Below are 24,701 nucleotides of genomic sequence, written 5' to 3'. Positions count from 1 at the left end.
GAATTGCGTTCAATGTCGGGAGTTTCTCTGACGCATTTGAACATTGTTTAGGTGTTTAGGTACTTGTTTGCGATATCGTGCGAACCCGAATTCTCAGAAAGCTACGAATACCTACCATGATTATTTAATATTTATGTTTCCTAAGCAACAAGTGCAATAAAATATTTAGATAACAACTTATTTTATTATGTATTTAAGAATCGCGGTATTCATTTCCAAGTGTTCGTTATTAATTGCCATTATTAACTAATAGGAATTAAGGTCGTGTTTGCCGTTTTTATCACTGTATGGATTAATCTACTGATACTATATTACCTATTTCAGTTTTTAGGGTTTCGTCCGTCCGTCTGTCACCAGGCTGTATCTCATGAACCGTGATAGCTAGACAGTTGAAATTTTCACGGATGATGCATTTCTGTTGCCGCTATAACAACAAATACTAAAAACAGAATAAAATAAATATTTAAGTGGGGCTCTCATACAAGGAACGTGATTATTTTACAGTTTTTTACGTAATGGTACGGAACCCTTCGTGCGCGAGTCCGACTCGCACTTGGCCGGTTTTTCTTTACGTACCTACTTTTCGATATCTTCAAAAAAACTGCCGTTTGAGTAATGAAATTAAATCCGAGATTATTCAATTGGAAATGTTCGCGTTTGTTTGCGATCCATTTGAAAAGAAGCCTACATTAAACCGAGGAAAACTAATGATCGGTACTCCGCTCCGGCACTTTGCAGGCGGGATTAACGTCGCCATAACGACAGATAACGCGTCGGCGGCGTCGCTAAACACCGACACAATATTAGTTCAATTTAACCCTCCGCCGCGACTGTGGTTACACCACAAACTAAAGTGAACGGAAGTTTGTTAGTTTTAATAGCTTAGTATTTGCACTAAGATCTCAAAATAACATATATATACGATGTGTTTAGTTCTGGACTTAATATACCTATACAAAAACGTATGTTAGGGTTTAGTAAAGTGAAGGCAGTGTCGTAAAAAGATTAATTAGGTATGTACCTTCAAGTCAAGTCCCCTGTCAAGCCTATCTCGTAACATTCGGGAGGCGGCACGGCGGCAGGTTCATAAAATTCGTTCATTACCAGGCTGTTAATAAGTCTTGCTAAATACCTACAACTCCTTTTCTCGTAAGTTTTCCCGCGCGCTAGCAGGATGTGGTTACGCGTTAAAATACTACAACTTACTTGTGTAAAAACATAATTGTGTGCAAATGTCAATGTGTGGTGCCTTGTACCTTGATTTTAATATGTGGACATGTGTCTAGCTAGCCTAGGCGTTGCGATCAGACCCTTATATCGATCGAGAGCCTATTCATATGGCCTAGGTCGTAAAGCATTTGTGCGGTCTAAGCCAGGCTATCCTTGCTTTGTGTTGAAAGTCACGTATTGGTATTGCAAGCATTGAATGTATGATCTTAAAATCATTTGCTTTTAAGCCTTCATAAAGATATAGGTAGGTACATAGTACTGCATCGATTTAAAATTGAAACACTCCTAAATAAATTAGATAAAAGTAAATTACCTATCTATGATACAAAAAACAAAATTTTAATGAAAAATTAAAAACCTAAGACTTGTTGATTTTACATAAATACCTATTCAATATGCTTGTTGGTCCAAGCCAAGAATATAAATAAATCTGACTTGTTTAATAGAATGAGTAAGTTTCAAATCATTTCGTATTCGAAACGATTTTCGTCACAAGTCTGTGTTTGCTCTCGAATATTTCACTTTAAATTCATCAGCTTTTAATTAACTTTTTTACTTTCTTTCTGCTTCCAATTCTGTTTCACATTTTTTTCTTTTACATCGCTCTCCTAATTTAGGTAATATTCTTAATTAAGTTTTATAAAGCCAGAGGTTTTTCATAGCCTAATCCACGCCAACATTCACATAAACATGGGTTTGTTTGTGTATTGTGGTGCTAACACTATTACTGTTATACTTATAGCTGATACTGTACAGGTACACCTGTGTACTTGATAGATGGAGAGCTAGCCCGGAAAATGGTATAAATGATAATGAGAGCAACGAAAATTTATTTACAGTACATATGGTGCTACTTTCTCGCACTAGTGCGTCAAATAGCACTTTTCGTGCATATGTCGAAAGTTTAAAGGGCCATATGTACTGTAAAACGTTGTACGATACACATGCGAATAGGTAATTCGCAACTCGTGTCGATTTAAAACACTCCCTGCGGTCGTGTTTTAATTTATCGCCACTCGTTTCGAATTTCCTCTTTTCCGCACTTGTATCGTAAATAACTATTATTCATTTGCCTTCCGGTTAATTTTTTTTGACCAAAATCAATTGATTATTATAAGAACATTTAAAAGGGTTAACCAATGAATGGCACAATATATGTCTGCCATATTTTATATTGATCACTGACTGAACTGGCTCCTCGTCCTTCTATTGCCATTAAAAAATATTGATTATGCACTACTCGTTTATAATTAATCCAAGTCACACTTGCACAATCGAAGTGGTTTACAATCAATTAAACATGCGGAGGAATGCCACCGACGAATGGTTGGTAGTTGCTACCTAGGCTAGGCCGGGCCCACTCCGAGCTCTAACTCGAATTACTTTTTCCCCTCACTAGCTCGGAAAGCCGTCTATTATCCTTTAAAACAAGCGGGGAAAAACGCATTTTATCCACTAGTGGGGAAAGTAATTTGACCTTGGATGGAGCGTGTTTAAGTAGCTTGACAGATAACAAAACGTAAAACGCTCATGATAATGGTTCGTTCGATATTAATTATCATTAAATAAATGGTTTGAGAATCTAATAAAAAATACAAAATTTTGCTTTATTTAATAATTTTGTCATAAACCTTAAAATTCCATAAGAAACGTTAGATTTTTTGTAATGATGTTAAATATAATTCTGAACGCACAAGTTGAGTCGATGCAATTTCATAACGCATCGTTGACATTTCATACGTCAGAACAGAAATGTCAACATTGTCAACAAAATTTTTACTGTTCTCACCGACTCACGTAAAAATCAGAATTTCTAGTGTTTTCTGTTATAATATCGTAAAAAAATTAGTGATTCCAGTGATGAAGATGATCTAACGCCTGTGGATGTTGCACTTTCCTCGCTATAGTGAGGGGAAAAGTTTTGTGTTACACACGGGTGCAAATGTATTTTACTTCTCGTGTGTTGAAACACTCGCTACGGTCAGGATTCTATTTTAGAACCACTCGCTTCGCTCGTGGTTCAACTATAGAATCCTTTCGCTTGCTCATGTTTCAATTCCACACTCGCGGGTAAAATACAACTTTGCACCCTTGTATAACAAATAACTATTACTTCATACGTACAATAGGCTACTAGTCTAATTAGCTACATTTTTATAACTGTCAAAACGATTTGCTATATACATGTACAATAGGTGATACATTATATTTTATTTATATTCTATAGGGTACCTAGCGGATTGATTTGTATAGGTATCTACTAGAATGCAGAGCGATGAAAAAGGGTGCACTCTTCATTGAGTAATTATTAAATAGAAATCAACATTGTCTTACTAGTACGGTTGTACGGTAGTACGGTTTACTATGGCTCTGAACTTAATTGTGATAGTAATTAGTGAGTTTTGGGTGTCACCAGACGATATACTATAAATCCAACTGACCGTTTTCTATGTTTATTTTAAAAAGGAGTGAAAAATATAGCACTCTTAAATAGAGCTGGCTCCTAATAATTGAATGTTGACCTTAGCAAAATCCTTATGTCGTCGCTGCGTATGGCTCTATCGAACAATATTGCTCATTCATACGCAAATTACATCATAGCCAAGCCAACGTAATATTCCCCTATCTAATGAACACTATGGTTTTATTGCGAGCGTATTTTCAGGCGCTTTATCCTTAATCTATGATGTGCGTACTTTTTGCGTTCACTCTTACTGAAACGCTGCAAAAACTTTAATGATCTTGACCTTTAGTTAAAGTAAAAAAAAAACAATTACCTATCACGGATGCTTTTTTGCTTCTCGATTGGTCAATGTAGCCAACATTTAATTATTGAATTGTTTGACCAACATTTTTACTGATAAATCATTACAATTAACAGTCATGGATGGTAGAGATGTATTGCTATTATTACGTAACTTTGGTGAATAACTCCGTAAGTCGCCGTCTTTTTTCGTCATTTCAACATATTTGCTTTATTTCTCCACAAACCTCTTAGTTTCATAATTTTTCAGAGGTTGTCTGATCTATCTATTCATTTTCATTTTATCTCAAAGTAATCTATGTAATCATAATCATTATTAAACATTTCTCTTAACTTGTTTATGCCAATTACATTTTAAGTTTTTTCCCTATTCACCCCAGTTGACGGCATCGATAGTTGTGTAATAGTAGATAAAGACGGTCAACCAAATAAAAAAAATATAATAAGTTATTTAACGTAAGGTTTTTTTTTAATTCCGGGCTCTGTTACTTATAGTAGAGTATACTCGTACCTCGTCCTAATACTTACTTACTTATTATTATCGTTATCTATTGTTCATAACTATGAAAAATAGATAACGGTTGCAAGTGAGCTGTTACAAAATATGTATAACGAGAAGTGTAATATGCCAACCAGCCCTAACTTTAACATCTTCAGTAGATAAGTAATACTAATATAATAGGGAGTATTACTGCAATGTTCGGCCGCCAGAGTGCAGCACTAGTGCACATCCTAAACCATAGAGTAACTTATATATGTATACTATGCCTTAAACAGTTTTTTGACAAGTTTTCACTATGACATTGATGCATAAAGGCGGTTTGTTTACAGGTGGCCTACCGCGAAACGCAAAAATCGAAATTTCGTTATCTGCCTCTATCGATCTAATAAGCAAGAGTGATAAAGAGGCAAAAACCAAACTTTCGAGTTCGTGTTTCGCGGTAGGCCCTGTGATTGTGCTAGTGACGCCCTCTACGCAGAGTTTTGCTTAATATTCCCTATTATATAAATATCTGGGAGACCGCGGCTTTGCTTTGAAAACATATAAAAACTCAAAAATGCGCGTTTTCCCAGAGGTAAGACCTAGCAGATCGATTTTTCGCCCCCCGAAACCCCCATATTGCAAATTTCATCGATTTCCGAAATCCCCGAAATATATAAATATCCAAGAATTGCTCGTTTAAAGGTATACTTAGTATAAGATATTTCATAACCGTGCGTGGTTCTTAGGCATAACTAAGTACCTACCTAACCTACTTATCGATCGCGGTGTTGGCTGCATTTCTAATAAATTCCTAATAATATTGGCCGGGACTAAAGCTTGTAGTTCTATTCCTTCAGTCGCACTCCACTAGACACACGTCACAGGCATAGGTACTAATACTGAAAATAAACGGGGAAAACAATAAAATTCTGTGTTAATTTAACGGGCTCTGAATGTTAATCATCCCTATGTTTCCGTTTAATTTCTACAAGTGATCGTTAAGCTTGGTTTTATGAGGGATATTAGAATCAAGGTACAAAGAGCTTGCTGTTAACAAATTACGAGTGCCGGGATTGTGTTAGCGAAGGATTGTTTGTTGTGTCAATAAAACGGATTAGATAAAACGCGGACCGAGTGTAACGCCGCGTGCCATATGCAAAGAGTGTTTGGACTACAGTAAGTCCAGTAGTGCGAAGTTGTGAGGTCCTCGACCACACCATCAAGTCAGCCGTTCAAGAGGCTGTTGGTGGTGGGAAAGGTGTAAGATGGAGCGCGAGTGGTGGCAGCTGACGCCGCGGCGCGAGTTGTGCGCGCTGCCCGAGTGCCTGGCCGCCGTAGACTCCAGGGTTCGTGCCCATTTCAGGCGCCACACTGCTTGCTTGTCACTACTGGTTAGAACCGTAAAGGGATTGACCACAACACGGTGTATAAAGTACAGCGACTTGCAAAATTGCATGGACACATTATTTTGAACGAATTCATTTATAAAGTGTAGTAAGTATAGCTACAGATGAGTGTAGGTACATTGTAAATCATAATTCGTCTAATATATATTTTTACTGGAGCATAATTAGATTTACGATTGCATTTGAAAGGCATATTTATATCATCATTTAAATTTTCAGTGTTGATGATAAAAACGTACCTAGGAATTTTGTTTTATTAAACCTACTATTGGTGGCTAAATAAATTTGCTACTAACAGCTACATTGTTATGTTGTTAAATAGAGTGAATAACTAAATTTATTAAACCATAGCTACAGAGCCACTTTGTACAAATAAAAGGAATTGAATATGTTCTGTATGTAGCCTTGAGATTACTTTGAACAGACAGATAGACGCCAGCAGTTGGAACGTGAACTTAACACAAGTGTCCAATCACTTTTTCATATTGGGAAAACCTGACGATTTACCTGTTCTACCTACACCATACCTACCCCGTTTTGATAGGCACACGGTATTCGGACACATTCATTCGACGTCAAGAGAAATTCTAATATATGTCAATCTATAATCGCCACTTATACAAACATTTCAATAGGTATCTAATTATTCCACTTCAACATTCAATTACTGGTTTAGATACGTTGATTCGTACTTGTCATCATTTCGACATATTTTGATAATTTGCAGGTATTACTTACACAATCAGGTGGGGTGGGCGTGGAATTGACGCGCTTAAACAAATCAATTTGTATTAATTACATTTCCATTTAAGCCCACATCCGATTTATTCTGTGTTTAGTTTAGATTGATTCAATTTTCCATGACGCGTGTGGGTACACCTAGGTGCCGAGTGAGAGGTAACTTAACGCGATTAAGGCTGACATTCGAGTTTAGCTCTTTCCCAGTCGACATAAGGTATTTTATATTAATTAAGTCCGTAGTACATGAAGTATAACGACCTCTTCGCATTTGGTCGTGACGTCACAGCCGCGCCTCCGGCGGGCTTGTGCTTGTGAATAATTTTCATTTCATACTCTAACCTGACCTGACAGCGTTACTTAGTTAGCGTTAGTATTGGACATGTATTGGGGCTCTATAATTGGTATGCTTTAGACTTATATTCGGTGTAACGATAGCGAAACTTGAAAGAAAAAAGTAACATTGGTAACTCAGCCTGTTTAAGAATGCGAATAAATTACCAAGAACCAGGTAAGTAAGCCCCGTACGGCCCGTACCCTTTGATCGAAAATAAATTGCGTCATAACTGAATCATAGCGAATTTCGCTTTGAGGTCTGTAAATTGAAATAAAATATTTAAAATTGCTTTAGGTATTCAACTGTTTTTTTACCCTTCAGAAAATCTCTAGTTTAATTTCTCATTCTAGGAACATCCCTGACATTTCCGTACGCGTATATTCATTTGTTGGTACGATGTTTAGAATGGCCGGGTTTAGGGCTGTTTTTTGGGGTAATTTCGCATTGAAATTAGATCTAACTGAGTTCTTGAGTACCTATCTGCAGCTGGATTTGTACATATCATCAATTAACATTTATTAGTAGGTATTAAACCGATCTATCAATTCCATGGCCGCGTACAGCAGACTTACATTTTTATGATGACCGGACAAAGTCCCGTCGTGACACGCGAACAGGCGATAGTGGGAATTGACGTGATTTTATTCACACTTTACCCGAACCAATTTAACTTCTAAACTCCGTTATAACAAAAACGGACTCTATATCCGTGGTTTAAGTACTGCGCAGGCGGCATAGTTAAGTATGCGATTGAAGCAAGAGTGGTGAAGGTCGGCAGCGGTCACCTTCACCGCACAGCTGACTGTTATCAAATGGTGGGAACTCGTTTCCGGGTCACTCTTACTGTACAGTGTCAGACTAATTTCTTCATTCACTTGTCATCGTCAACTTTGTCTCAACTTTACGATTTCGTCGTCGTCGTTTATATAGAGACGTTTTGCAGAGATGACCTTCGTACGTGACGTGACACATGAGAGCTAATAGTGTTTAACGGCCAGGTCACGACTTTTTCGCTACTATAGAGATCATACTACACTTATTATCAGTATTTGTAGAAACGGAGAAATAGGTATATTATACATGCGTAACTTGGGAAAAATATTTTCAAGAAAAGATTTACGATTAGCTTTGAAAAGAACAAGGAGTAACAGTTAACAAGTAACAAGTAGACGGGAGTTTCAGTCACAATTATGGTACCTACCTATATACAGGGGCCCACTGATTATCAGTCCGCCGGATTGTTGTTCGGAACTGTCAACTTTTTGTTCTAACTGACAGGCTGATATCGTCCGGCGGACTGATAATCAGTGGGCCCCTTAATAGAATAGATAACATGGGCTCGTTCATGAATTCATTACAAATGGAATATATATACTAGAAGTAGGTAAATGTATATTGATGAGGTACGCAGGCCAGTTACCGTTCAAAGGTTTCTTCGTTGCACACTATTTCAGTGTTAGCACACAATACGTAGGTAGGCAAGTTGCCTCGATTTTTATCGTAGGTAATTTAATTGAGCAAAATGCAGAATTTATGTTTATAAGTCATAAGTAGGTACGATTTTATTTACGTAGTTTGGTAGTAACATGTTAAGCCAATAGTTTGCAGGTGCATACCTAATATATTTAGGCAATAAGTATGTCATATGTATTTTCGTGTATTATGAAATTAAGCAGATTTAAAGTACCTATACTTACGCATAATGCATTTTTGCCCATGCAATGCAAAACTGACTTGCAATAGTCGGAATGTAGTTGTAATAAGGAAGTGGCCGGGTTACTACACGTACGATTCTAATATTCTCACCTTCTGTGACTTCCTGGGTCTTTGTGTAGACAATCATATATTATGTGATTTATGTGTTGACGCTTCCTATAATTTAGGAAGACATCGTAATAGGAACTAACTTAGTAGGTACATTATCGAGATGTGATATTCAATGGTATTTTTGCGATACTCTTGTCTAAATTATTCGATTTTAAACAATAAAACGAACGATTAAACCTCTACATGTGCAGCCTTGCGAATAATTGACAGATCGTGACAATGATATGCATGAATCACTATACCTAGTAACTGGTACTGGTACTGCGTTGTAAGATGTCGTCGAAAAATGGCATTGAAATTAAAGGATCTCAGGAAAATGTAGGGTTCCACCGGGAACTTGACTACTACTATGACTTTTATCTACATTCGATACCTATGTTGTGTGGTAACAATCGACCGCTTTGTCTTTTGTTTCCGAACTTCCACTTCAGTGGCATTGTTTTTCGTCGAACAAGGTCTTTCAACAAAGGTGGTTGATAGATAAATACATAACTGAAAGTATAATTACAGAATCCACTAATGTCGATTTGAGCCATTAGTCTCAAAGAACATACAGAACAATTCTTTCATTTAACATTGTCGTGACTGTCGCGTATTAGTGACTAAAATACGTGAGTGAAACCGTAAAACAATTATTAGTTAGGTATTATTCAGTTTACAAACGACAAAACATGCTAAAATTTTTAAACAAAGATATAATTATCAATCCATATATCCGATTTTGTAACCCACATTAAGTATATCTAGCCATCCAGGTAACCTATAAATACTTCTTGCAGGTAAATAGATAGCTAGAGTATTTTAGCATCCAGAAATCCGGACGCGAGTGTCCATTGTAGAAAACTCAATAATGGCTCCTCTACACGATGGCCCAGCGCTGGACCAGCGAGCTGGCCATGCGATGGTTGAGAGCACGCACTATGGAATGGGCCACGTGTAGATGCGTACGCACCATCGCTGGCCCACTACCTTTGATGTGCGGACGAAAAATCGACACCGTGGCCATCCCGTCGCCATCCCGCCGCGCCATAAGCCATCCGACACCACTACCCTCTCTACACGCTGGTCCATCATAGTGGGCCAGTATGATGGTTCATCGTGTAGAGGAGCCATAACATATCTAGTTAACTTCCATTCTGCGACCACAAATTTCATTCGTATTCCGTTGAAAACTTCGTAACCGACGTAATTCTTGTAAAATTTGAATAACCTTGTGCGATGTTGTCCCTATTATGCATTTCACTAGTAAAGATAGGAATTCAAAGTAGTTCTCCAGTCTTGATCGTCTTCTATTTTACATTAAGTAGATGTTAACATTGTAAATAGGTATATAAAACGTTTTGTTCTACAGGGCTTGGCGTTCACGATTGAGGAGCGCCAGATGCTGGGCATCCACGGGCTCTTGCCAGCACGTGTAAAGAGTCAGGAGGAACAGGTGCAGCTCTGCAAGCTCTCCATCGACCGCTATGAAGAGCCCTTGAACAAGTACATCTACCTCATGGGACTCTTGGTGAGTACTAAGTAGTCATTTTATTTCAACCTCCGGAACAACATGTCTAAAATAGTGTTGCTTTTATGTTCTCGAAAGTCAAAGGCAATAACTGGGCGCTCTGATCGAATCTGAGAGCTTAATTTGATATCAATGGAAAATTACATCCTTAAACATGTGTTTTTATAAGATTTAATAATATAAAATTATCTAAACCTGATTCTATACAGGCAAAACTTTTCGAAAAAAAAAAGTCATTTATTGTCGCAGGAAAAGAAGACAGTAGTAGGTACAATAAGCTTAAATTGATGATGATGATGATGATGATCCTTCCGGCCGATTTCGACCATGGTGACCACTTCGACTCCTAGTAACTAGGAGCTAACTGTTACAGTTAGCACGGCGCTCGTGCGCCCGAATATGGCTGACGTAGCCGATCTTCGAGGCGAACCCCCGTGCACATTGAGAGCACGTGAGAACACCAGCCACATAATGGTAATGAATGGAAGCAGGCTGGCGTGCTTTCAGCTCGTCGCGTTTAGCATCGAGGTCAACTATGCGTTGCTCCTCGAAATCGCGGACTTTGTCCTGCAACAGTCTGCGCCACTCAGGACGCTGTGCTGCCAAACCTTAAATAACAGCCAAAAACTTAAATAACAAAAAGCAATTAGCATTAAACTTAAATTACAGCAGTACCTATACAATACTATAATAATACTCAAGTATGTAGGTTCTTTATCTTATTATTATTCTGTAGTGATGAGTAGATTGAAACTTACTGATTATGGGTTTTCTGCAGGACCGTAACGAGCATCTGTTCTACCGCTTCGTCGGCGAGAACGTGGCGGAGATGATGCCCATCGTATACACGCCCACCGTAGGGCTGGCCTGCCAGAAATACGGGCTGATCTACCGTCGCCCGCGCGGGCTTTTCATCACCATCCACGACAAGGGACATGTCTACGACATCCTTAAGAATTGGTGAGTGTTGCTTGTTGTTTTGATGCCCGTACCGTACACCTTACGGTGGGCCTGGCCTGCCAGAAGTCTCATTTACCGCCGTCCGTGAGGTTTCTTCATCATTATCCATGATACGGACATGTTTACGGCATCCTCAAGAACTGGTGTGGTGGTTTAAACAGTAACCAGTCTCTTAGCACCAAGGGAAAAGCTATCAGTGAGGTCAGAATTGGAATAGGTATTTACGATATAAGTGTGGTAAGTAGGAAATTCGCAACGAGTGGTGATAAATAAATAAGACAAATCGACACGAAAGAAAATACGTCTTTTAAATCTCTATTACAAAGACCTATTTATTCTTAATAGGACAGTTAGATTTCAGGCGACCTACATAAATTCTGCATGATTTACTTTAATATTTTTCCTAGTCTAATAGGTACCTACGTAAACTTAATATAAAAGTATTAGGTGGACCCACGTATGATGAACAGAGTGAGTATATATATAAAAGATTGGTACCTTGTGTTTTAGGCCTGAGACGGACGTCCGCGCGATCGTGGTTACGGACGGCGAGCGCATCTTGGGCCTGGGCGACCTGGGCGCGTGCGGCATGGGCATCCCCGTCGGCAAGCTGTCGCTCTACACCGCGCTGGCCGGCATCAAGCCGCACCAGTGCCTGCCCATCACGCTGGGTCAGTACCGTACGCTGTAGCACCGGAGATGCATCTCCGTGCACTCTCGCTGTACTTCGCGCTGGCCGGCATCATGCCGCAACAGTGCTTGAATTTAATGTATTGCTTGCATTTTAATATTTTTGTTAAATAAATTGATGATTCAGAATATCTGCCAAGTTAAACCAGTTTGACAGCACTGGCTTCCCTCGAATGCGGCTGACCCGTCTTGTCCTTGTCTAGGGCCCGAGCCCAGGAGCCCATTGTTCGAACGGTATTAGACTAATATTATTAGTCCACGAACTGTCAAGTCGTATGGGTTACCATGACAACACACTTTTTTATTTATTTATAATATTAGGCTAACACCGTTCGAGAAATGGGTCCCAGGCCCAGGCCTAGTATTATTAGTGTATGTTACTGAACATGCACAAACATTATTCTATTGTTATTTTATTATTGCTGTTTTTTATATTTGTAACAAGTGCGTGGGCGTCATTTGTTCTCGCGCCAATTACTCTACTCCAGAGCTACACTTCCTCATAATTGTATCGTTTTCAAGCAAAAGGTACCACATTGTCGCTTGCCATTAGGACGCTTTGACAGGTTATATTCGTATAAAGATACAAGCAAATTTCGTCCTTATGGTAAGCGACAAAGTGGTACCTTTTGCTTGAAAACGTCACATATTTTGCTTCAATATTCAACGCGGTAATAGTTTATAAAAGCAATTGCAATTATAGAACGCGAAATATTGTTTGTCAATAGCAAATATTGACGATCACGTGAAAATCATAAATACGGCCTACTTATATTAGGTTTTTGCTGATAAATTCTGTATCTTATGTAAACACATATCGTTCTAGGCAAATATTTAATTATTTGCATTTGAAAACGAAAACATTGGTCACGGGTAATTTACGGCTCGAGATTTAAAGGCCGTGATTAATCAGGCATTACTAATTATACTCTGATTATCCGTGTCAAAATAAACATGTTTTCGGTTTCATTCAGTCATTGCCAGACGCAGAATTGGTTCTTTGAATGTCGACAGTTCTTGGCTACTAAACTTTCACTTAAAATTCAAAGTTCCTATTAGCACACTTAGATGTTTATACATGTCACTTGTAGATTTAATACTGAGCTATGCTCTTGACAGCTATGGACTCACAACTAAGACCAATATCGATAAATTAGAAAATATGCAGATCAGATTTTTAAAATTACTTGTTAACCATAAAACTAAACTCAAATGTAAAGGTAACTACAGACTTCTATTCAAAATTTGCAATATCTTACCTGTCAGTTTAAAACATAAATACCTACTTGCGATCAATAACCATGGCCGGCAGGAGCTTAACTCAGAGGATGCATTAACACCAGTTAATCACACTTACATCACAAAGGCTGTGACTTCAGGCAAACTATGCGTTCCTAGAATTAATAACTACTACGGGGATAGAACCCTTAGGAAAAGAATTCCATATTTGCTTAATAGTTTGCCCGAAGCCATAAGATGTGAAATAAGAAGTCTAAATTTAAATCTATGTTAAAAATACACTACCTCAATATTTTGTAGTAATTGCACTACTATAAAATTAAGTTAAGTACATATGTAACTAGAGACTGATGACCCCACAGTCAAACTCTTTATTGAGTTTTGCGGGGCTATGATTATTGTAAGAATACTCTGTATTTTATTAAATAAATAAATAAATAATAATAGCACCTCATTAGCGCCCCTCGCAGTGTAGAGTACGCCTTTTGTAAACTAGCACTCCCATCATACACGTGCCTAGTTTGCCGAATGGCTACCTAGGCCACCTCTAACCATAGTCCCAGGCCAATAAATTAGACAAGAAAAACCCAAAATGTTGAAGTATAGACTGAAGTCAAAGCCTTAATTCCTCTAAAGTTCAAAGCTTATTCAGTAGCTTTAAACCGGAAAAGATTAGCCAATAGCTCGATAACTTTTAGTTTAACAAAATCTAATAATGTTTCCAGACGTGGGCACCAACACCCAGTCACTCCTGGACGACCCGCTGTACATCGGTCTGCGGCACAAACGCGTCCGCGGCGCCGCCTACGACGAGTTTATCGACGAGTTCATGTGCGCGGTGGTGCGCCGCTTCGGACAAAACTGTCTCATCCAATTCGAGGACTTCGCTAATGCTAACGCTTTCAGGCTGCTTGAGAAGTACCGTGGCAAGTGAGTGGCGAAGTTTGCATTATTTGATCAGTTCAGGTTAGGAGTAGTTCGCCGCTTTGGGCAATTTGACCGATCTAGTTCGACGACTTCGTTAACGTAAACGCTTGGTTGCTTGAGAGTTACGTTAGCAAGTAAATTTAGTACTGATTAGGTAGGTGCTTCATTTAAACTTTTAACAGCAAGCATGACCCAAACCCAAAGCGAACTTACGTACCTACCCTTTTAGAGGATTAATGATGTGGATATGTAGACAAACTGAAAAAATCTTTCTTTCTTTACAGTACTTACGCATAGCACACTACTTAGTGTCTAAAGTGTCGTAGATAAGATAAATACGTACCTATTAGTGCTTTATCTAGGCATTGATTTGTGTCAAGTATCTACTCCACTTAAGCAATTGTAAGCTAGTGTTACCTCGTTGGAAGTATGGTCAAGGTTTGTCAATCAATAAAATGGTAACACGTTAATGTAACATTCATATGTGATACTTAGATCTGTAGGTGAACTAAAATAATGATTGACGTTTGTCGTCAGGTTCTGCACTTTCAACGATGATATTCAAGGCACCGCGGCGGTGGCGGTGGCCGGGCTGCTGGCCAGCTTAAGGGTCACCGGCACCAAGCTGTCGGCGAACACCATCGTCTTCCAGGGCGCCGGCGAGGTGAGCTTCACAGATGATATCTTTCAACGGCGACGTACAAGGACCGACGACCGCGCCGGTGATGACGATGGCCCGGCTGCTGTCTGCTGTGACTACCGAATTCGATTTTCTAATTTTGATTTTTATCCTTTCTTTCGTATAACTCGAATGACTAACACTGACATTTAGAATTAAGTGATTCGACGATGAAACTAATTTGCTCCAATATAGATATTTTCCAATCTCTCACGTTTTAAATACTATACGAGCTACAAATATAAAAATTGAACGCTAATGTTTCACTTATCCAATTGTCCCTTATAACTTGTTTGTGTTTTATTAACGTAATCGTTTTCCCAGGCTGCTCTCGGTATCGCGCAGTTATGCGTGATGACAATGAAGGCGGAAGGCACGAGCGACGCGGACGCGCGCGCGCGCATCTGGATGGTGGACTCCAAGGGACTCATCGTCAAGAACCGGCCCGAAGGCGGCCTGAACCATCACAAAGAGATGTTCGCACAAAATCGTCCCCCCATCAAGACACTTGCCGAAGTCGTTGAAACTGCCAAGCCTACTGTGCTTATCGGTAAGATTTATTCCATATTTTTTATCTGGACTCGAGGTTGAACTCACCAGTCCACATCTCACCATCACAAAATGTGGTACTTTATATAAAAAGGGACCTTATTGTCGATGGCGCTTACGCCATTATTAACGATGCTCCGATATAAATACAATGCCGCGCGACGCTGTGCGGCGTAAGCGCCATCGACAATAAGGTCCCTTTTCATAGAAAATGCCCCAAATAAGATTGCACAGGATCGGTCTTGAGAAATTTATGCAGAACCGTTCTATCATTACTCGTTAAAAACACAGAGGAAGTTGCCTTTGACTCCAGGGATTCGCCTTCATATTTTGATCATATTAAGTTGATTTTGAAGATTTGATTAGTAACAGGTATTTTAAAGTGGTAAGTATTCCTAATTGTAATGTATTGTGCTTAGGTGCGGCTGCGATTGGCGGAGCGTTCACACCGGCCATCCTCCAGCGCATGGGCGAGTTCAACGACAAACCGGTCATCTTCGCGCTGTCCAACCCCACCAGCAAGGCCGAGTGCACTGCCGAAGCCGCTTACTCCAACACTGGCGTAAGTTTACTAATCACGTTGGAACTGAAGTGCCAGCCATCCATTAGCGCAACAAGCTAAACGACAAATCGATCATCTTCTCGCTGTCCAGCCTCACCAGCAAAGCCGAGTGCACTGTCGGAGCCGCTTACATCTATCTTGCCTTCCAGCTGGAATTGAGTACAGTCAAGGTAATTAATTACATATCGACACAGACAAAGTGCCAATACTACATTACGATACAAGTGCGAAAAGTAGGGAATTCACGAGTGGTGATAAATTAAAACACGACCGAAAGGAAGGGTTTTAAATCGACTCGAGTTGCGAATTACCTTTTTGCACGTGTATTGTACAACATTTTACAGTACATATAAGGCCCTTTAAATTTTTGACATATACAGGTATAGTGCTAGTTAGCACTAGGGCGGTAAATTAGCACCATATGTACTGTAAAAATATGTACACACTACCTGTATGGGCAATAAGGTCGTGTACACATATTTTTGGCACTTTGTCCGTGTCGATATTAAATACCTACTATGTTGACTGTACATTGGTGATCCTATAACGGATGACGTTATTGGACAATCCCGAGAGAGGTCGCCGTTTCGAGTATATCTCTGTTAAGAATCTTTTATAGTTACACCAATCAATCAATCAATTGAACACGGTGCAACTGATTGATAACTTAAAAGGAGATGATCTGTTTTTTTTATCTTAGTATCCTTAGGTATTGTTTGTTAACAATGATTACAAGTATCCGTTTGGTGTGATATAACCAGGACCGCGCGATCTTCGCGTCCGGCTCGCCGTTCCCCGAGTACCGCACCAAGGACGGGCGCGTGCTGCGGCCCGGGCAGGGCAACAACTCCTACATCTTCCCCGGCCTGGCGCTCGGCATCATCTGCGCCGGCCTCATCGACATCAGCGAGGACTTCATGCTGCTGGCAGCCGAGGTATATCACTGCAATATTATCATATATTATGTATATATTACTTTAGTTAGTTAGTCCAATTCTTTATATTGTACCGAACGGGATTTATTTAGGCCCTTTTGTATGTATGGATGGACCGTATGGTAACCTAATTAAGGAACAGGAAAATAATCAAAATTAGTATCTGGGGATACGGTATTCAAATATATGTATGTAGGTAATTGTTGGATTTTACTGTTCTCGATTCCCGAGAATAAAAAGGACGACAAATCCAACGCATTGTTGCATTGTTGGTGTTGAAGGTGTCTGATACAGTTGCTCAAAAAGTGCTACTTTTCGTGGCTGTTTAGCGTGCGGAAAGTTGGTTTTCGCGAACTAGTGCTTTTTACTTTTCCAATTTTTTTAAATTTTTATTTGTTCCAATTCATGACTACTTATTGATGAGTGTTATAATATTAGTTTTCTTTAAACGTCGTATTCAATATAAAAACCTACTGTTAATGTAAGAATACGAAAAATATGCATATTTCATATTTTATTACTTACCTCTTCATCATTTGATAAGTATTATAACACGTTTATTTTTTAATGTTGAAAAACCGTTCTTAATAAGTTGTCTGAATGGAACGGAACGCCTGTCAAAGAAGAGGCGTATTTTCTTACTGCAAGAATGTTTTAAGTTCCCAAAGGCAACATTAGATATTGTTTTTATAAATATACGATACTCAAATAATCGTAAATAACGATATTTAGGTAATAATAGTACAATATTTTAATATTTACAATTGTTTCTGTCTTATAGAACATGCTATTTGAAAAAAAAAACTTTTATTGAAGTGGGTTCAATAATAATAACAAAATCTATTCTAGTCGAATAAAAGCTAGAAGAAAAACACCTCTTCATAATGTCAATGTCAATGATGTCACAGAATTAATAATATAAAAGTTCCGAATTCCATTCCTTACTTGTTGCTTTTCTTATTTTTTCGCAACTGTATTAAAAAACGTCGTTCGATACACGTGCGGAAATGTCACTCTTCACTCGTCCCGAGTCTTGCCACGAGCCGTAGGCGAGTGGCAAGATATTTCGGTACACGTGGGGTAATGCCATACTTTCCGCACTAGCATCGAAATGTACTATTACAGTACAGTATATGGTGCTTCTTTACCGCACTAGTCCGATAATTAACAATGTAACACATTACGTAACTATGTCAAAAATTTTAAGGGCCATATGTACTGTAAAACGTTGTACGATACGTGTGCGAATAAGTAATTCGCAACTCATGTCGATTTAAAACACTCCCTTCGGTCTTTTTTTTCGCACTTGTATCGTAATGTACTAAAAAAAATTAATCCATCTTTGCAGTCCTAACTATGTGTGAAATTGTGAGCCTTCTTGGTCATACAATTGGCTACTTACCTACCTACTGACATCCCCGGAAGGTCTACTCTGAGTGTACTTGGTCATAATGTAGCAAATATGTTGCAGACCCTAGCGGAGATCGTGTCGGATGACGACTTGGCGCACGGCGGGCTGTACCCGCCGCTCGAGACCATTCAGGACTGCTCCGTCAAGATCGCCAAAAAGATCGTTGAGCGCGCCTACAAGACTGGTGAGTCGAACTACATATAATTTATACATTTAGGTTCTGCAAAAACCTGCTGGAGCTGAAGTGGTGCAAAAGAGCATCAAAAAATATAAAAAAACCTTACACTTTGACGTTTAAAATAGTACTTGCACGTCTGTGCTATAAAAATCGCTGCAAAGTTATCTTGGTCAGACTAGGTTAGGTATTGAACTTCCAACCCACTAGGTCCATAAGTTGCCGAACGGATCGCAATTATTTTACATACCTATATATGTATTTTATTCTTGGATAGGTAATAAATAACACGAAACCCTAACTAGGGTTAGATTAGCTAATCTAATGGCTGGATTACCTAAGCTAAGGTCAGGATGGTATTCCACCTATCCAATAGGGTATTTGACTGTATTTAAAATAAATTATTTTACGCCATGCAAGAAATAAAGCACCAGAAGATTAATAGAGAAACGTAGATAGCAGTTATTTTTAGACAGAATTTCTATTTTAAAACCCGTATAAAAAAACCCGGCCAAGTGCGAGGGTTCCGTACTTTTTAGTATTTGTTGTTATAGCGGCAACAGATACATCTGTAAAAATTTCAACTGTCTAGCTATCACGGTTCATGAGATACAGCCTGGTGACAGACAGACAGACGGACAGCGGAGTCTTAGAAATAGGGTCCCGTTTTTACCCTTTTGGGTACGGAACCCTAAAAACTATAAAGTGTAGGTAATTTAAATTGTGACGTCACATGCTAGTGTATGTATGTTCCGAATCACGCTCACAACGCTTACGACAGTGCTGGCTGCCGGTCTGAATCAGTTAGCGCGCTCAAGGCCGCGTGAGTGGTGTTTTGTTTCGGACCGGTTATGACTCTCATGAGCGTGTTTACTGTCATGTTCATGTCAACGTCAACTGAATTTGAATTTTGTTCGTTAATCGTAGTTCCGAATTACGCTAACAGCATGCTCACGACCGGACCGATTCACGCTCATTTGTCATTGTCAAACGTCACGTTTGCGCTCATGGTGCTTACGCCTCATCAATGACGTCACGATATCTCTTGTATTTAAGCGCTATGAGCGTGAATCTGTCCGATTGTGAGCGTAATTAGGAACGCAGCTATAAATTCCATAGGGGCAAAATCGTTTTGACAGTTTGTTGTAGTTGACAGTCGAAAAAATGAAACTGATTTGACTAGCAGTCAAATACCCTATTTCTTTGTCCAATGTGTATTGAGTCTCACATTTTGCTTAATGAGAGTCAGACGCAATGACATTGGACAGGTGGAACAACACCCTAAGCTAAAAAGTTCGACCTAGGTTAAATTTTTCGGTATATTCCCGCCGCCATACATCAGGCGGGAACAAATGGGTCTACACTAATTTCTCGAATAGATATTTTGTCTTCTAGTTTTAGCGTTTTAAGAACTTTCTAGGCTTATTTTGTACAATAATAGTTAGTAGTAGTCACCTGTTCTAATTCCACCTCGCGTCGGCCGAGGGCGAGGGTCAACGTCACGTCTATTTTTGGGGCGTCATGACGAATTATGTTTTGAGGACACATCTGTCGTGGCGCGAAACCGTGCCAAAATGTCAATTATAAATGGCCAAAGAAAACATACCTGTGATTTGTAATGAATTTGTCTGCAGTTTTTCTATATCCAGATTTCGATGCATATTATTGGCATTCCTCATCTTTATAGACAAGTTCCGAAATAGTTGCCAAATCTTGGAAAAAGATGAAAATAAACTTAATTGGTTTATTAACCCATCTGATTCACTACGTGGGTACGAAGTTGCAAATACCATGAGGCGTGTCCTATTTGTTTACGTTCTACATATTAGTATTTTACCAACATATTTTACGTTAACTTCTACAATATATAAGTTCCATTAAATACAATTACCTACCTACCATCTATGTATTTTTCAGCTAATTGCATTACGGGCACTACTCCATTCTCTTTTCTATTGGAAATTATATTCCCTAAGATATTCCCATTTTAATAGTTATTGATTGCAATTTTTTTCATCTTATTCTGCCTTCTTAGTTTATTCCTTCCACTTTTCCTGTATCAACCTGTATCCTGTATGTTCCGGAACATTGCAATTCATCCACGTCGCCTTCGGCCTTTCCCCTTCCTCTGGATCCGGAGACGTTTTTTTAAATATATTTTTTATGCACAGGCAAAGCGACCGTGCAGCCGCAGCCGGTGGACACGGAGGCGTTCATCCGCGCGCAGATGTACGACGTGCGGTACGGCAATGCCGTGCCTCCCGTGTACTCGTGGCCCAACGAGCCGCGCGTCGACGTCGTCTAACATAAAACCCAACCAACCCGACGATCACCAATCACTAACTAACCTTCTATTTAACTACATATTTATACTAAATCATATTCAATATGGTATAAAGACTATAAAGTATACAAGCAACTTTCTTTTGCGCGGAAAGTTCTAAGTACCTATAATAAAGATCGTAATTAGGAGGTAAATTAGTGACTAGTGATTTATCGTCAGTAATTCAGTATACCTTAAAGTCGCTTGTCAAATATTAAATGGTACATTATCACTCCTAATTTTCCAAATACCTATGTATAACAATAGTCAAATTGGTGAATATGTTAATTACGGCGACTTTAAGATCGATATAAAATGTTGTGCTTATGGGACACCTCTCTTGGCGACCCAAGCGACAATAAACATGAAAGTAGTTTGCAATCTGTGATGCAACTTATATAAACTTAAGTTTAAATTTTTTGAAGAAATATCTATATTAATTTTCAAACACAAGTTAAAATTTAAGTTAAGTGCATTTACGTGCCGATTAGGCACTTCTGAGAAAATTGTTAGTGCTTTCCTATAAATTGTACGAGTAAATTAAATTATCCCTGAACTGCAGTTACTGTAGAAAAAAAGATAACAAAAAAAAATACTAAAGGCTCTTCTATCTCCAGCAGAGCCAGTGTCAGAACAAATGCCTTTTCTCAAATCAGCGAATATTATGTAGTCGTTACATTTATCATTCCAAAATATATATATAATAAAATTATTGGCGGTGTTTAAATAATTTCGTACCTAGTTATTTATTTTATAATATATGACACTATTGTTTGTGTATAGAAACAAAATTGTGTTGAAATTATTTAGGTGTATGATTATTTATTTACCTACCATAGACTGCATTCCATCTAACTGAAAATGTTTTAAATTAAAACGATAAACTCTTATAGGATATTAATTTGTTTTAGTATCTCGCAAGTAGTTCCAGTTTGATGGATTCCAGCCGTTGTTTATATGTACTTAAAGATTTCAATCATTTGACGATGATATTTACGGTTATGTCGGTTCATCTTCGAACAAAGATTTTTATTAGTTATGCTGAAGTTACCCGGATCTAAATTGTGATTTGTAATATTTTTATATGAGGTAGATTTTATAATGGCTCAGGTTTTAGCTCTGTTCCTTTAAACTGTATACTATACGCTGAGATAAAACTAAGCAGACGATTGTATGGATGCTACACGGCATTAACGAGGTATTTATAATAAAAAAATAATTAAATGTTCCACGATCTTTTATTTATAGATCAAAAATCAGATTTTTAGTCTGGTATTTATATCCTACCGATGAGGCCTAGTTAGCAAAAAGTTGTTGTAGAATATGTAGTTGTTGCGTGTGCGCAGACGTGCACGTGCGCGTTGTACAAAGCCAGAGACACGGCACACCGCTTGCATGTGCGGCGTATAGGTAAAAAGTTAGCTGAAGCCCCTCTTGCATGTAGTTATGTGTATCCATCTATTACGGAGTTATATCTATCTTTGGTAGTGGAGATATATTGAAGGGAGCCACACGAAATGAAGCGCTCGAAACTCTAAAAACCGCACAAGTGCGGGTCGGACTCGCCCACCGAGGGTTCCGTACGTTTTAGTATTTGTTCCTATAGCGGCAACAGAAATACATCATTTATGAAAATTTCAACTGTCTAGCTATCACGGTTCATTAGACAGCCTGGTGACATGCAGACGGAGAGACGGACAGAGGAGTCTTAGTAAGTAATAGGGTCCCGTTTTTACCCTTTGGATAAGGAACCCTAAAAATCGGCCCGTTTCGACCTCACGATGTCACCACATATCGAGCAAATTAGGCACTACTTAGCTAGGTCACCTGTGTTAAAGTGACATCTTTGTTAGTTATTATTAAACTTAACTTCACCATCTTGTTTAACATGGATGATCACTCACATGGACAGGCGTTGGGCAAAATTTTCTCAATTTTTATTGAATTTTTCAATAATATTATTGAATAATTGGCTCCATAAACCCGCTCAGACAAACGAATCTATACTACCTAAACCTCAAAGTTTATAGTGCAAAAAATCTACGTATTTTAAGAGAAATACTGTAAATAAAATTATATGAAATTCGGAATAAGGAGAACCACTTAAATCTAAATAAATGTATGGCTCCGCGGTTAAGAACACTAGAAAATTAAAATAAAAAAACATATGTTTTAGGTCTAGTTAAATAAAAGCTTGTAAAAATGAAACGAATACGCTTAGCCCGCGCTTGATCAATCAATAATATTATTTTCATTTTTTGAAAATAGAAAAATATAAAATAAATAAAAAAACAATACGAAATTTAAGTGAAAAAAAAATACAAAAAGTTATGCAGCAGCATACAATTACCGGGGATCGAACCAGGGACCACCCGTTACAAACGAAAAAAGCGACTGTTTGCAAAACACGCCACGCTAGTTCTTATATAAGCTGACGAAATACAGCTACTCTTTCTCGAGTAAAAACTAAACATCTAAATACCGCCAAAACCAGCAATACAAAATTTCTGCATTTTTTGCCGTTTAATCTATAAACATATCTCTAAAAGAAAATACTGTTATGATATCCATACGACTATTTGTTTGGGCGCGAGCTATCACGACTCCGCCATTTTGAAAAATTTCCAAAAACCGGGTCGACAAAAAAATTCTATTTAATCATAGAATTTGGTCACAAAATTTCACGAGAATCGGTTGAGAATTGCGACCTGTAGGGGAGAACATCCGGACATACAAAAGCAAAATGCGCGAGTCAAACCGTAGACCTTCGCTACGCTTCGGTCAATGATGAAGAGGTAAGTAATTAAATTATAAAATATGTATATTTTTCGTATTCTTACATTAAGAGTATGTTTCTATGTTGATTACGACGTTTAAAGGAAACTAATATTAACACTCTTCAATAAGTAGTCATGAATTGGAACAAGTATAAATTTTAAAAAATTGGAAAAGTAAAAAGCACTACTTCGCGAAAACCAACTTTCCGCACGCTAAACAGCTGCGTAAAGTAGCACATTTTGAGCAACTGTATTAAAAACCAACTTTCCTCTCTTGTTGCACAAATAACTATTAAATATGGTGGCCACTTTTGGGGGGTAAATGAGAAATTAAAAAAACTATATCGTGTTACATATCAAATGAAAGAGCTCATCTCAAAATATATCTCAAATATATTTTTTTATTAATTTTAGGATAAACAGTTTAGAAGTTATTCTAGAAAATAGGCAAAAATGACCATTCCCCCCTTTATTTCCGAAACTACTGGGTCTAAAATTTTGAAAAAAATACACAAAATAGATCTTTACCTACAGATTACAGGAAAATCTATTAGAAATGTGCAGTCAAGCGTGAGTCGGACTTATTACTTTTTGATCCGACCCCTACGGGTTTTTTAAGAACATTGCACTCACGTTTCACATTAAAAATCATTGTTTAAATTGTGTACGTAATGTACGGAACCCTTGGAACGCGAAATCGACTCGCACTTGGCCGGTTTTTGTGGGTTATTCCCACTAGTTACCACCAAGTTTTTACCAAAGTACCAGTGGTAAAAGGTGGGGAAAAAAATCCCAGTAGTTACCACCACCTGGTGGTGCATGTAGTTATGTAGTCTAAGGAAAAAACGTGCCTCGAAAATCAAGAAAATTTGATTCTCGTTCAGAGGGCGCTACTAGTTTTGGCCTACAGTCGAAGAGATGGCGTTGACGGTTTCATTTGTTATTTAACAATTTTAACGCATATCAGTGAAAGAACATGGGTAAAAATCATAAAAATAATTAATGCAAATAAAAAATATCATTTATCTATATTTAAATACATTCTATCGTATTTTTATAAATCTTCATTTTTAGTTTTAAAGTGTGTCGACAGATGGCAGTGAATTTACTGGGGTTACAAAATTTACTATGACAGTACCGCTCTAGTATAAGTTACTCTATGCCACTACTAAGCATTT

The 24,701-nt window shown here is 38.3% G+C and overlaps 1 protein-coding gene across 2 annotated transcripts in view; it reads left to right on the top strand.

The window, feature by feature from the left end:
* LOC134750876 (NADP-dependent malic enzyme) overlaps positions 1-21,974 on the top strand; it is a 51,533-nt gene extending 29,559 nt beyond the window's left edge. For both annotated transcript variants that reach the window (XM_063686123.1, XM_063686117.1), the window contains exons 3-12: positions 10,138-10,296; positions 11,075-11,256; positions 11,767-11,927; positions 13,911-14,115; positions 14,650-14,776; positions 15,116-15,341; positions 15,760-15,902; positions 16,664-16,837; positions 18,309-18,432; positions 20,595-21,974. In XM_063686123.1, coding sequence (XP_063542193.1) covers positions 10,138-10,296; positions 11,075-11,256; positions 11,767-11,927; positions 13,911-14,115; positions 14,650-14,776; positions 15,116-15,341; positions 15,760-15,902; positions 16,664-16,837; positions 18,309-18,432; positions 20,595-20,728 — 1,635 coding nt within the window. In that variant the 3' untranslated portion in view covers positions 20,729-21,974. The remainder of the gene's footprint in view (positions 1-10,137; positions 10,297-11,074; positions 11,257-11,766; positions 11,928-13,910; positions 14,116-14,649; positions 14,777-15,115; positions 15,342-15,759; positions 15,903-16,663; positions 16,838-18,308; positions 18,433-20,594) is intronic.
* Positions 21,975-24,701: the final 2,727 nt, after the last annotated feature.

This window comes from Cydia strobilella, chromosome 2 (genome assembly GCF_947568885.1).
Source record: "Cydia strobilella chromosome 2, ilCydStro3.1, whole genome shotgun sequence".
Classification (NCBI taxonomy): Eukaryota; Metazoa; Arthropoda; class Insecta; order Lepidoptera; family Tortricidae; genus Cydia; species Cydia strobilella.
Note: the sequence above shows the minus strand (reverse complement) of the source record. Positions and strands in the feature narration are given on the sequence as shown.